This window comes from Oncorhynchus gorbuscha, linkage group LG03 (genome assembly GCF_021184085.1).
Source record: "Oncorhynchus gorbuscha isolate QuinsamMale2020 ecotype Even-year linkage group LG03, OgorEven_v1.0, whole genome shotgun sequence".
NCBI lineage: Eukaryota > Metazoa > Chordata > Actinopteri > Salmoniformes > Salmonidae > Oncorhynchus > Oncorhynchus gorbuscha.
Genome location: NC_060175.1, coordinates 105,631,686 through 105,646,367, shown reverse-complemented (window position 1 = coordinate 105,646,367; position 14,682 = coordinate 105,631,686). Strand labels below are relative to the sequence as shown.

The window sequence follows — 14,682 nt, the reverse complement described above, 5'->3', positions numbered from 1 at the left end:
GGAGCTGGGGAGGACTGTGGAGCTGGGGAGGACTGTGGAGCTGGGGAGGACTGTGGAGCCGGGGAGGACTGTGGAGCCGGGGAGGACTGTGGAGCCGGGGAGGACTGTGGAGCCGGGGAGGACTGTGGAGCTGGGGTGGACTGTGGAGCAGAGGAGGACTGTGGAGCCGGGGAGGACTGTGGAGCCGGGGAGGACTGTGGAGCTGGGGAGGACTGTGGAGCTGGGGTGGACTGTGGAGCTGGGGAGGACTGTCCTCAACCATTCATTTTATTTAACTCAGCAAGTCAGTTAAGAACAAATTCTTATTTACAATGACGGCCCACCAAAAGGCAAAAGGCCTCCTGTGGGGACGGGGGATGGGAGTAAAAACACATATATAAGACCAAACACACGAAAAGAAGAGGCAACGCAACATAAAGAGAGACCTAAAGACAACAACATATCAAGGCAGCAACACATGACAACACAACATGACAACAACATGGTAGCAACACAGAGACTAGAGAGTCTGCTCACCCAGAGACTAGAGAGTCTGTTCACCCACAGAGACTAGAGAGTCTGTTCACCCACAGAGACTAGAGAGTCTGTTCACCCACAGAGACTAGAGAGTCTGTTCACCCACAGAGACTAGAGAGTCTGTTCACCCACAGAGACTAGAGAGTCTGTTCACCCACAGAGACTAGAGGGTCTGTCCACCCACAGAGACTAGAGAGTCTGTTCACCCAGAGACTAGAGAGTCTGCTCACCCAGAGACTAGAGAGTCTGTTCACCCACAGAGACTAGAGGGTCTGTCCACCCACAGAGACTAGAGAGTCTGCTCACCCAGAGACTAGAGAGTCTGTTCACCCACAGAGACTAGAGAGTCTGTTCACCCACAGAGACTAGAGAGTCTGTTCACCCACAGAGACTAGAGAGTCTGTTCGCCCACAGAGACTAGAGAGTCTGTTCACCCACAGAGACTAGAGTCTGTTCACCCAGAGAGACTAGAGAGTCTGTTCGCCCACAGAGACTAGAGGGTCTGTCCACCCACAGAGACTAGAGAGTCTGTTCACCCACAGAGACTAGAGAGTCTGTTCACCCACAGAGACTAGAGAGTCTGTTCACCCAGAGAGACTAGAGAGTCTGTTCGCCCACAGAGACTAGAGGGTCTGTCCACCCACAGAGACTAGAGAGTCTGTTCGCCCACAGAGACTAGAGAGTCTGTTCACCCACAGAGACTAGAGTCTGTTCACCCAGAGAGACTAGAGAGTCTGTTCGCCCACAGAGACTAGAGGGTCTGTCCACCCACAGAGACTAGAGAGTCTGTTCACCCACAGAGACTAGAGGGTCTGTCCACCCACAGAGACTAGAGAGTCTGTTCACCCACAGAGACTAGAGAGTCTGTTCACTTAACTGAGATGTTCAGAGACAAAGTCTCAGCTGAAGATGATTCTATTGTCTAGGATGGTGTGTATAACTGCAGCTACTGGTTAATCAAATCAAAGTTTATTTGTCACGTGCGCCGAAAATACAACAGGTGTAGATCATACAGTGAAATGCTGAATACAACAGGTGTAGATCTTACAGTGAAATGCTGACGACAACAGGTGTAGATCTTACAGTGAAGTGCTGACGACAACAGGTGTAGTAGACCTCACAGTGAAATGCTGAATACAACAGGTATAGATCTTAATGTTTACTCAATGTCACATTGATTAAGCTCTTATCTTTTAACAGCCATTAAAATAGCATTTACCACTAAACCAGCGGACCAACATGGCGAACGTAAGGCAAGGCGCTCCCACCTCTACACTCTAACACACTGTACACAGCACGGGTTTTTATTAAAGGATGAGGTGAGAGGCGCTTGATAACGCTCTTCCCTACCCAAAACGGGCTGTAAGATTGGACATGAAGGGGAGGCAGGTAGCCTAGTGGTTAGAGTGTAGAGGCGGCAGGTAGCCTAGTGGTTAGAGTGTAGGGGAGGCAGGTAGCCTAGTGGTTAGAGTGTAGAGGAGGCAGGTAGCCTAGTGGTTAGAGTGTAGAGGCGGCAGGTAGCCTAGTGGTTAGAGTGTAGGGGAGGCAGGTAGCCTAGTGGTTAGAGTGTAGGGGAGGCAGGTAACCTAGTGGTTAGAGTGTAGAGGAGGCAGGTAGCCTAGTGGTTAGAGTGTAGAGGCGGCAGGTAGCCTAGTGGTTAGAGTGTAGAGGAGGCAGGTAACCTAGTGGTTAGAGTGTAGAGGCGGCAGGTAGCCTAGTGGTTAGAGTGTAGAGGAGGCAGGTAGCCTAGTGGTTAGAGTGTAGGGGTAGCAGGTAGCCTAGTGGTTAGAGTGTAGAGGAGGCAGGTAACCTAGTGGTTAGAGTGTAGAGGAGGCAGGTAACCTAGTGGTTAGAGTGTAGAGGAGGCAGGTAACCTAGTGGTTAGAGTGTAGAGGCGGCAGGTAGCCTAGTGGTTAGAGTGTAGGGGTAGCAGGTAGCCTAGTGGTTAGAGTGTAGAGGAGGCAGGTAACCTAGTGGTTAGAGTGTAGAGGAGGCAGGTAGCCTAGTGGTTAGAGTGTAGAGGTAGCAGGTAGCCTAGTGGTTAGAGTGTAGAGGTGGCAGGGTAGCCTAGTGGTTAGAGTGTAGGGGTAGCAGGTAGCCTAGTGGTTAGAGTGTAGAGGAGGCAGGTAACCTAGTGGTTAGAGTGTAGAGGCGGCAGGTAGCCTAGTGGTTAGAGTGTAGGGGTAGCAGGTAGCCTAGTGGTTAGAGTGTAGAGGCGGCAGGTAGCCTAGTGGTTAGAGTGTAGAGGTGGCAGGTAGCCTAGTGGTTAGAGTGTAGAGGCGGCAGGTAACCTAGTGGTTAGAGTGTAGAGGAGGTAGGTAGTCTAGTGGTTAGAGTGTAGGGGTAGCAGGTAGCCTAGTGGTTAGAGTGTAGAGGAGGCAGGTAACCTAGTGGTTAGAGTGTAGAGGAGGCAGGTAGCCTAGTGGTTAGAGTGTAGAGGTAGCAGGTAGCCTAGTGGTTAGAGTGTAGGGGTAGCAGGGTAGTCTAGTGGTTAGAGTGTAGAGGTGGCAGGTAGCCTAGTGGTTAGAGTGTAGGGGTAGCAGGTAGCCTAGTGGTTAGAGTGTAGAGGCGGCAGGTAGCCTAGTGGTTAGAGTGTAGAGGCGGCAGGTAGCCTAGTGGTTAGAGTGTAGAGGTGGCAGGTAGCCTAGTGGTTAGAGTGTAGAGGTGGCAGGTAACCTAGTGGTTAGAGTGTAGAGGTGGCAGGTAACCTAGTGGTTAGAGTGTAGAGGCGGCAGGTAGCCTAGTGGTTAGAGTGTAGAGGCGGCATGTAGCCTAGTGGTTAGAGCGTAGAGGCGGCAGGTAGCCTAGTGGTTAGAGTGTAGGGGAGGCAGGTAGCCTAATGGTTAGAGTGTAGAGGCGGCAGGTAGCCTAGTGGTTAGAGTGTAGGGGCGGCAGGTAACCTAGTGGTTAGAGTGTAGGGGCGGCAGGTAACCTAGTGGTTAGAGTGTAGGGGCGGCAGGTAGCCTAGTGGTTAGAGTGTAGGGGAGGCAGGTAGCCTAATGGTTAGAGTGTAGAGGCGGCAGGTAGCCTAGTGGTTAGAGTGTAGGGGCGGCAGGTAACCTAGTGGTTAGAGTGTAGGGGCGGCAGGTAACCTAGTGGTTAGAGTGTAGGGGCGGCAGGTAGCCTAGTGGTTAGAGTGTAGGGGCGGCAGGTAGCCTAGTGGTTAGAGTGTAGGGGCGGCAGGTAACCTAGTGGTTAGAGTGTAGGGGCGGCAGGTAGCCTAGTGGTTAGAGTGTAGAGGCGGCAGGTAACCTAGTGGTTAGAGCGTTGGACTAGTAGTCCCCGAGCTGACAATGAACAAATCTGTGGTTCTGCCCCCGAACAGGCAGTTAACCCACTGTTCCTAGACCAGTTAACCCACTGTTCCTAGACCAGTTAACCCACTGTTCCTAGACCAGTTAACCCACTGTTCCTAGACCAGTTAACCCACTGTTCCTAGACCAGTTAACCCACTGTTCCTAGACCAGTTAACCCACTGTTCCTAGACCAGTTAACCCACTGTTCCTAGACCAGTTAACCCACTGTTCCTAGACCAGTTAACCCACTGTTCCTAGACCAGTTAACCCACTGTTCCTAGACCAGTTAACCCACTGTTCCTAGACCAGTTAACCCACTGTTCCTAGACCAGTTAACCCACTGTTCCTAGGCCGTCATTGTAAATAAGAATTTGTTCTTAACTGACTTGCCTAGTTAAATAAAGGTTTAAAAAATCCTCCCATGTTAAACCCTGTGAATGTCCATGTTGACTGAAACACCCTGTAAGAGATTAAAAGACTAGCTTTCTGATGACAAGACAAGAGTTTGTTTAGTCTGATGGAGTGAGACATGGCCAATGGCACCGTCACCTATATAGTGCACTACTTTTGCAATAGGGCCTCTGGTAGTGCACTAGATAGAGAACAGAGTGTCATGTGGGACCCTAGTCTTTAGGTCTCATGGTCTCTAGGTAACTCTTCAAACACCTCAGTAACCTACAAACAGATCAGACACATAACCTCTCCCTTCTCATCCTTTTCTCTCCCCTCCTCCATCTCCCCTCTCATCCTCTCCTCCATCTCCCCTCTCATCCTCTCCTCTCCACCCCTCCATCTCCCCTCTCATCCTCTCCTCCATCTCCCCTCTCATCCTATCCTCTCCCCTCCTCCATCTCCCTTCTCATCCTCTCCTCTCCACCCCTCCATCTCCCCTCTCATCCTCTCCTCCATCTCCCCTCTCATCCTCTCCTCCATCTCCCCTCTCATCCTCTCCATCTCCCCTCCTCCATCTCCCCTCTCATCCTCTCCATCTCCCCTCCTCCATCTCCCCTCTCATCCTCTCCATCTCCCCTCCTCCATCTCCCCTCTCTTCCTCTTCCCTCCCCTCTCATCCATTTCCCCTCTCCTCCATTTCCCCTCTCATCCATTTCCCCTCTCCTCCATATCTCCCTTCCTCTCCTCAATTGCACTGTATTCTCTCGCCCCTCAACTCCTCTCCCTCTCTCCTCTTCCCTGCTCACCCAGTGTCCAGGACAACACACTAAAATCACAACTGAAGTCGCCTGGACGACGAACCAACACCTTCAGTCCAGGAATGTTCACCGTTGTATTAACGTAGTGACTAGAGGTCGACCGATTAATTAGGGCCGATTAATTGGGGCAGATTTCAAGTTTTCATAACAATCGGAAATTGGTATTTTTGGACACCGATTTGGCCAATTTTCTTTACACCTTTATTATTATTTATTTAATCTTTATTTAACAAGTCAGTTCAGAACACATCCTTATTTTTGACGCCTAGAAATGGGGAACAGTGGGTTAACTGCCTCGTTCAGGGGAACAGTGGGTTAACTGCCTCGTTCAGGGGAACAGTGGGTTAGCTGCCTCGTTCAGGGGAACAGTGGGTTAATTGCCTCGTTCAGGGGAACAGTGGGGTTAAATGCCTCGTTCAGGGGAACAGTGGGGTTAACTGCCTCGTTCAGGGGAACAGTGGGTTAACTGCCTCGTTCAGGGGAACAGTGGGTTAACTGCCTCGTTCAGGGGAACAGTGGGTTAACTGCCTCGTTCAGGGGAACAGTGGGTTAACTGCCTCGTTCAGGGGAACAGTGGGTTAACTGCCTCGTTCAGGGGAACAGTGGGTTAACTGCCTCGTTCAGGGGAACAGTGGGTTAACTGCCTCGTTCAGGGGAACAGTGGGTTAACTGCCTCGTTCAGGGGAACAGTGGGGTTAACTGCCTCGTTCAGGGGAACAGTGGGGTTAACTGCCTCGTTCAGGGGAACAGTGGGTTAGCTGCCTCGTTCAGGGGAACAGTGGGTTAGCTGCCTCGTTCAGGGGAACAGTGGGTTAGCTGCCTCGTTCAGGGGAACAGTGGGTTAACTGCCTCGTTCAGGGGAACAGTGGGTTAACTGCCTCGTTCAGGGGAACAGTGGGTTAACTGCCTCGTTCAGGGGAACAGTGGGGTTAACTGCCTCGTTCAGGGGAACAGTGGGGTTAAATGCCTCGTTCAGGGGAACAGTGGGGTTAAATGCCTCGTTCAGGGGAACAGTGGGGTTAACTGCCTCGTTCAGGGGAACAGTGGGGTTAACTGCCTCGTTCAGGGGAACAGTGGGGTTAACTGCCTCGTTCAGGGGAACAGTGGGTTAACTGCCTCGTTCAGGGGAACAGTGGGTTAACTGCCTCGTTCAGGGGAACAGTGGTTTAACTGCCTCGTTCAGGGGAACAGTAGGTTAACTGCCTCGTTCAGGGGAACAGTGGGGTTAACTGACTCGTTCAGGGGAACAGTGGGTTAATTGCCTCGTTCAGGGGAACAGTGGGTTAACTGCCTCGTTCAGGGGAACAGTGGGTTAACTGCCTCGTTCAGGGGAACAGTGGGTTAACTGCCTCGTTCAGGGGAACAGTGGGTTAACTGCCTCGTTCAGGGGAACAGTGGGTTAACTGCCTCGTTCAGCGGAACAGTGGGTTAACTGCCTCGTTCAGCGGAACAGTGGGTTAACTGCCTCGTTCAGGGGAACAGTGGGTTAACTGCCTCCTTCAGGGACAGAACGACAGATTTACACCTTGTCAGCTCGGGGATTCAATCTTGCAACCTTACAGTTAACTAGTCCAAAGCTCTAACCACCTGCCTCTCATTGCACTCCACGAGGAGCCTGCCTGTTACGCGAATGCAGTAAGCCAAGGTAAGTTGCTAACTAGCATTAAACGTACCTTGTAAAAAACAATCAATCAATCATAATCACTAGCGAACTACACATGGTTGATGATATTACTAGTTTATCTAGCGTGTCCTGCGTTGCATATAATCGATGCGGTGTGTATTAGCGAAAAAGGACTGTCGTTGCTCCAACGTGTTCCTAACCATAAACATCAATGACTTTCTTAACATCAATACACAGAAGTATATATTTTTAAACCTGCATATTTAGCTAAAAGAAATCCAGGTTAGTAGGCAATATTAACCAGGTGAAATTGTGTCACTTCTCTTGCGTTCATTGCACGCAGAGTCAGGGTTTATGAAACAGTTTGGGCCGCCGAATTTGCCAGAATTTTACATAATTATGACATAACGTTGAAGGTTGTGCAATGTAACAGCAATATTTAGACTTATGGATACCACCCGTTAGATAAAATACAGAATGGTTCCGTATTTCACTGAAATAATAAACGTCATGTTTTCGAGATTATAGTTTTTGGGTTCGACCATATTAATGACCGAAGGCTCGTATTTCTGTGTGGTATTATGAGCGATGGTAGGCACCAGCAGGCTCATAAGCATTCATTCAAACAGCACTTTCGTGCGTTTTTCCAGCAGCTCTTCGCAATGCTTGCATTGCGCTGTTTATGACTTCAAGCCCATCAACTCCTGAGATGAGGCTGGTGTAACCGATGTGAAATGGCTAGCTTGTCAGCGGGGTGCGCGCTAATAGCGTTTCAAACGTCACTCGCTCTGAGACTTGGAGTGTTTGTTCCCCTTGCTCTGCATGGGTAATGCTGCTTCGAGGGTGGCTGTTGTCGATGTGTTGCTGTTTCGAGCCCAGGTAGGGGCGAGGAGAGGGACGGAAGCTATACTGTTACACTGGCAATACTAAAGTGCCTATAAGAACATCCAATAGTCAAAGGTATATGAAATACAAATGGTATAGAGAGAAATAGTCCTATAATTCCTATAATAAGTACAACCTAAAACTTCTTACCTGGGAATATTGAAGACTCGTTAAAAGGAACCACCAGCCAGCTTTCATATGTTCTCATGTTCTGAGCAAGGAACTGAAACGTTAGCTTTCTTACATGGCACATATTGCACTTTTACTTTCTTCTCCGACACTTTGTTTTTGCATCATTTAAACCACATTGAACACGTTTCATTATTTATTTGAGGCTAAATTGATTTTATTGATGTATTATATTAAGTTAAAATAAGTGTTCATTCAGTATTGTTGTAATTGTCATTATTTCAAATAAATAAATAAAAATATACTTTTTTGGTCCTCCAATAATCGTTATCGGCGTTGAAAAATCATAATCGGTCGACCTCTAGTTCGGATAGGTGGTCGACCTCTAGTTCGGATAGGTGGTCGACCTCTAGTTCGGATAGGTGGTCGACCTCTAGTTCGGATAGGTGGTCGACCTCTAGTTCGGATAGGTGGTCGACCTCTAGTTCGGATAGGTGGTCGACCTCTAGTTCGGATAGGTGGTCGACCTCTAGTTCGGATAGGTGGTCGACCTCTAGTTCGGATAGGTGGTCGACCTCTAGTCCGGATAGGTGGTCGACCTCTAGTCCGGATAGGTGGTCGACCTCTAGTCCGGATAGGTGGTCGACCTCTAGTCCGGATAGGTGGTCGACCTCTAGTCCGGATAGGTGGTCGACCTCTAGTCCGGATAGGTGGTCGACCTCTAGTCCGGATAGGTGGTCGACCTCTAGTCCGGATAGGTGGTCGACCTCTAGTCCGGATAGGTGGTCGACCTCTAGTCCGGATAGGTGGTCGACCTCTAGTCCGGATAGGTGGTCGACCTCTAGTCCGGATAGGTGGTCGACCTCTAGTCCGGATAGGTGGTCGACCTCTAGTCCGGATAGGTGGTCGACCTCTAGTCCGGATAGGTGGTCGACCTCTAGTCTGGATAGGTGGTCGACCTCTAGTCTGGATAGGTGGTCGACCTCTAGTCTGGATAGGTGATCGTAGCCCAGGAGTGGCTGAAGGAACTCCTCAGCTGGCTAGCTCCGGAACAATTGATGTTTGCTCCGGGATCGACGTAAGCCAATAGTCACACGGATAGCAGCTAGCTAGCTGCAAGATCCAGGTGTAAATGTCCAGAGCTTGTGGTAGAAATCCGGGGATATGGAGAGAAAATAGGTCCAGTATGCTCTGGTCTGAGTCGCGTTGCACAAAACTAGCGATAGCTTTTCGAGCTAAAGGACAGCTGATGACCACCAACCGTGGTTAGCTGAATACTAATGTTAGCCAGTAAACTGGCTAGCTTCTGGCCTCTCTTTTGGCTAGCTTCTAGCTAGCTTCTGGCCTTTCTTCTGGCTAGCTTCTGGCCTCTCCTCTGGCTAGCTTCTGGCCTCTCCTCTGGCTAGCTTCTGGCTAGCTTATGGGCTAGCTTATGGGCTAGCTTCTGATCTCTCTTCTGGCTAGCTTCTGATCTCTCTTCTGGCTAGCGTCTGATCTCTCTTCTGGCTAGCGTCTGATCTCTCTTCTGGCTAGCGTCTGATCTCTCTTCTGGCTAGCGTCTGATCTCTCTTCTGGCTAGCTTCTGATCTCTCTTCTGGCTAGCTTCTGATCTCTTTTCTGGCTAGCTTCTGATCTCTTTTCTGGCTAGCTTCTGTCCTCTCTTCTGGCTAGCTTCTGTCCTCTCTTCTGGCTAGCTTCTGTCCTCTCTTCTGGCTAGCTTCTGATCTCTCTTCTGGCTAGCTTCTGATCTCTCTTCTGGCTAGCTTCTGATCTCTCTTCTACAGGAGAGTGTTTTGAAGTTGAGTTTTTAGAAAAAAATATATATAAAAAGATATGCGAGGAAAATATGTAAATATATATATATATACACGGGAGATGACAAGACGAGGACAAAGGACATCTGACTGCTATGCCATTTTGGGTTGCTATGGATACTAACTTGGACATTTAAAAACTGTAGTAGATCAAATAAACACAGATCTAAACTCTTACCTTTGATTTCACTTGTATCTACAGTAACAACACAGATAGCCTACTGTGTGTGTACAGCAGTATCACACACAGTAGGCTATATCTCTGGCTGTGGCCCCAGTGCAGAGGTATAAACAGTATCACACACAGTAGGCTATATCTCTGGCTGTGGCCCCAGTGCAGAGGTATCAACAGTATCACATCTCTCTGGCTGTGGCCCCGGTGCAGAGGTATAAACAGTATCACATCTCTGTGGCTGTGGCCCCTGTGCAGAGGTATCAACAGTATCACATCTCTCTGGCTGTGGCCCCGGTGCAGAGGTATCAACAGTATCACACACAGTAGGCCCTCTCTCTGGCTGTGGCCCCAGTGCAGAGGTATCAACAGTATCACATCTCTCTGGCTGTGGCCCCGGTGCAGAGGTATCAACAGTGTCACACACAGTAGGCCCTCTCTCTGGCTGTGGCCCCAGTGCAGAGGTATCAACAGTATCACACACAGTAGAATATCTCTCTGGCTGTGGCCCCAATGCAGAGATATCAACAGTATCACACATAGTAGGCTATCTCTCTGGCTGTGGCCCCGGTGCAGAGGTATAAACAGTATCACATCTCTCTGGCTGTGGCCCCGGTGCAGAGGTATCAACAGTATCACACACAGTAGAATATCTCTCTGGCTGTGGCCCCAGTGCAGAGATATCAACAGTATCACATCTCTCTGGCTGTGGCCCCGGTGCAGAGATATCAACAGTATCACATCTCTCTGGCTGTGGCCCCGGTGCAGAGGTATCAACAGTATCACATCTCTCTGGCTGTGGCCCCAGTGCAGAGATATCAACAGTATCACACATAGTAGGCCATCTCTCTGGCTGTGGCCCCAGTGCAGAGGTATCAACAGTATCACATTTCTCTGGCTGTGGCCCCAGTGCAGAGGTATAAACAGTATCACATCTCTCTCTGGCTGTGGCCCCGGTGCAGAGGTATCAACAGTATCACATCTCTCTGGCTGTGGCCCCAGTGCAGAGATATCAACAGTATCACACATAGTAGGCCATCTCTCTGGCTGTGGCCCCAGTGCAGAGGTATCAACAGTATCACATCTCTCTGGCTGTGGCCCCGGTGCAGAGGTATCAACAGTATGTTCAGGTTGGGATTACAGTGTAGTACTACTTTCCCACAGACAAATGTTAACAATGACCCTTGCTTTTGCCAAGCGCTCCTACACCAACATGTTGACTCAGAGGATCAGCACATGGGGCCAGTCTCAAACCTCACATTCATAACCTTGATAGTCATATCAAAGTAATGACCTACTCGATAAAAGGTTGGCACTGACAAATAATTGACTATATAATATTTAAATAAAAATCTACAGTGGCGCCTTTCCTCTTGTTTGGAAAATAAAAACAGCTTTTGACACGGGTTTCCAAATGTGAACATGGATTGCTGTTGGTAACATTCAACAATGTGATATTAATTAAACAACACACGTGTATTGTAGGATATTACATTTAAGAATACATACGGTAAGTTACGGCTGATTACCTCGATATGCAGTTTAAACTACCCGGTGGAACAAACAGCATGCGGAGTGAAGATCGATGTCAACACAGGTATGTTCTAACCGAACCAACCCTTTCAATGTACACCGTATATTCCCATAGCGCTCGTTACAACGGATCCGGTATGCCACGACACAATCATGTAAATAAATGATGAAAAGCGTCAATAAAAACGCGCGGATGAAACTTCTCAAAAGTCCTCGTTTAAAAGTCCATAAGAGCGTTTCGGTGTTCCGCAGTCAGTCGGGGCGCAGCTACCTCTCTCTCTCTCTCCGCCTGGCTGAGAGACTCTGGACACAGCGACTTGTTGCGGCGATACCAAATGGTCAGATGCAGAGGGGGGTAGAAACAGCAGGGGCAGCAGATCTTTGCAAGCGAAAAAGACAACCATAGTATAATTCAATCTCTCATCTAAGATGTATAAAATAAGTCCCTTTACATCACTTGATATGCTTTATAATTAGGTTTAGTAGGCGATGTTTATTCAGATATATTTTTTTGAAAGATTGGTTTGTTCCACTATAGCTGATGTGTAGGCTACCTAAACTGTATCCAGATGTTAACTGTCCAAGAAGATACAACTCAAAACCCTGTACAGAATTTTACGAGATAAATTGTCTTTGAAGTTGTATGTATGGTCCTGTATTTTCAGCATTTCCTTTGGAGAATAACAGTCATAAGTCATTGTTTTTTTTTTGTTTTTTTTACACACTTAAATTCAAACATCAAATTATGTAATATCCTGAGTGGCTACAATGTTGCCATTTTATGTTCTCTGTTTGTCCACTGAGTTTGAAAATGGAAACATTGTTACAAGACAGTTGGCAAGTTCCAGCAGTAGCCAACCAGAGGACTGGAGATGGTCACAGACAGAGACAGATGTAAATGTCGATAGCCTTCGCCGACAGGTATCAGGTTTCAGGTGTTATCTTCTGGTCTACTGTGGGTTGAAACAAATCTATCACAATTAATGACTGTTAGAAAACTAGACAACAAGGCTTCATAACAGCCAAAGAGAGGACTGGAGAGATGGTCAAAGAAAGAAAGAAAGAAAGGGCAGGAAAGATAGAGACAGGTATCTGGTTTCAGTTGTTATCTTCCTGCCTACTGCAGGCTGCTACAGATGTAGGATCCTGATTTGACCAGTTTCTCACAGCGGGGAAAAAATGCTGCAGCAACAGAACATGTGAATTATTGTAATGGATTATAATTAAATTGATTTTGTTGTTGTTGATAAAATAAATCTTAAACTTAAAAAAATAAAAAATAAAATTCAGAAAATGTTTTTTAAACTAAAACAGGGTAATAAAATTAAGATATTCAATTGAAATCACGTTTTATTTGTGACATTCATCGTAAACAACAGGTGTGGACGAACAGTGAAATGCTTAGTTACAGGTCGTTCCCAACAATGTAGAGAGAAAGAAAATAGAGAAATAATAGAAAAGTAAAATAACGTAATAATAAATACGATAACATGGTACTATACACAGAGTACCAGTACTGAGTCAATGATAACATGGCTGTATACACAGAGTACCTGTACTGAGTCAATGATAACATGGTACTATACACAGAGTACCAGTACTGAGTCAATGATAACATGGTACTATACACAGAGTACCAGTACTGAGTCAATGATAACATGGTACTATACACAGAGTACCAGTACTGAGTCAATGATAACATGGTACTATACACAGAGTACCAGTACTGAGTTAATGATAACATGGTACTATACACAGAGTACCAGTACTGAGTCAATGATAACATGGTACTATACACAGAGTACCAGTACTGAGTCAATGATAACATGGTACTATACACAGAGTACCAGTACTGAGTCAATGATAACATGGTACTATACACAGAGTACCAGTACTGAGTCAATGATAACATGGCTGTATTACACAGAGTACCAGTACTGAGTCAATGATAACATGGTACTATACACAGAGTACCAGTACTGAGTCAATGATAACATGGTACTATACACAGAGTACCAGTACTGAGTTAATGATAACATGGTACTATACACAGAGTACCAGTACTGAGTCAATGATAACATGGTACTATACACAGAGTACCAGTACTGAGTCAATGATAACATGGTACTATACACAGAGTACCAGTACTGAGTCAATGATAACATGGTACTATACACAGAGTACCAGTACTGAGTTAATGATAACATGGTACTATACACAGAGTACCAGTACTGAGTCAATGATAACATGGTACTATACACAGAGTACCAGTACTGAGTTAATGATAACATGGTACTATACACAGAGTACCAGTACTGAGTCAATGATAACATGGTACTATACACAGAGTACCAGTACTGAGTCAATGATAACATGGTACTATACACAGAGTACCAGTACTGAGTCAATGATAACATGGTACTATACACAGAGTACCAGTACTGAGTCAATGATAACATGGTACTATACACAGAGTACCAGTACTGAGTCAATGATAACATGGTACTATACACAGAGTACCAGTACTGAGTCAATGATAACATGGTACTATACACAGAGTACCTGTACTGAGTCAATGATAACATGGTACTATACACAGAGTACCAGTACTGAGTTAATGATAACATGGTACTATACACAGAGTACCAGTACTGAGTCAATGATAACATGGTACTATACACAGAGTACCAGTACTGAGTCAATGATAACATGGTCTGCCAGAGTACCAGTACTGAGTCAATGATAACATGGGACTATACACAGAGTACCAGTACTGAGTCAATGACAGGCCACACTCCCGCAGTGTGGCAGACTATGAACCTGGAAGTTACTCCAGCTTCGGCAGGACTCCCGCTGTGTGGCAGACTATGAACCTGGAAGTTACTCCAGCTTCGGCAGGACTCCCGCTGTGTGGCAGACTATGAACCTGGAAGTTACTCCAGCTTTGGCAGGACTCCCGCTGTGTGGCAGACTATGAACCTGGAAGTTACTCCAGCTTCGGCAGGACTCCCGCTGTGTGGCAGACTATGAACCTGGAAGTTACTCCAGCTTTGGCAGGACTCCCGCTGTGTGGCAGACTATGAACCTGGAAGCTACTCCAGCTTCGGCAGGACTCCCGCTGTGTGGCAGACTATGAACCTGGAAGTTACTCCAGCTTCGGCAGGACTCCCGCTGTGTGGCAGACTATGAACCTGGAAGTTACTCCAGCTTCGGCAGGACTCCCGCTGTGTGGCAGACTATGAACCTGGAAGCTGCTCCAGCGACACAATCCCTTCATTAAATGGTCTACTGGTGCCATCATGGGCTGGAGCCCGTTCTGCCACGCTCATTGCCTGAAGTCAGCACAACCTGCCCCGGGACGTCTTCCTGGGCGCTCAGAAGTTGCCCCGGGCCTCTCCCCCATTCCCGCGGAGTACCAGGACATCCGGGAGGTGTTCAACAAGGCCCGGGTCACTTCGCTTCCGCCGCACCGACCATATGACTGTAGGATTGACCTTCTCCC

General features: G+C 47.6%; 1 protein-coding gene across 1 annotated transcript in view; it reads right to left on the bottom strand.

Moving 5' to 3' along the window:
* Positions 1-11,452, bottom strand: part of ccdc120a (coiled-coil domain containing 120a) — a 93,126-nt gene extending 81,674 nt beyond the window's left edge. Inside the window, exon 1 of the mRNA XM_046337988.1 lies at positions 11,177-11,452. Within this exon, the coding sequence (XP_046193944.1) occupies positions 11,177-11,217 (41 nt within the window). The 5' untranslated portion in view covers positions 11,218-11,452. The remainder of the gene's footprint in view (positions 1-11,176) is intronic.
* Between the last annotated feature and the right edge of the window lie 3,230 nt (positions 11,453-14,682).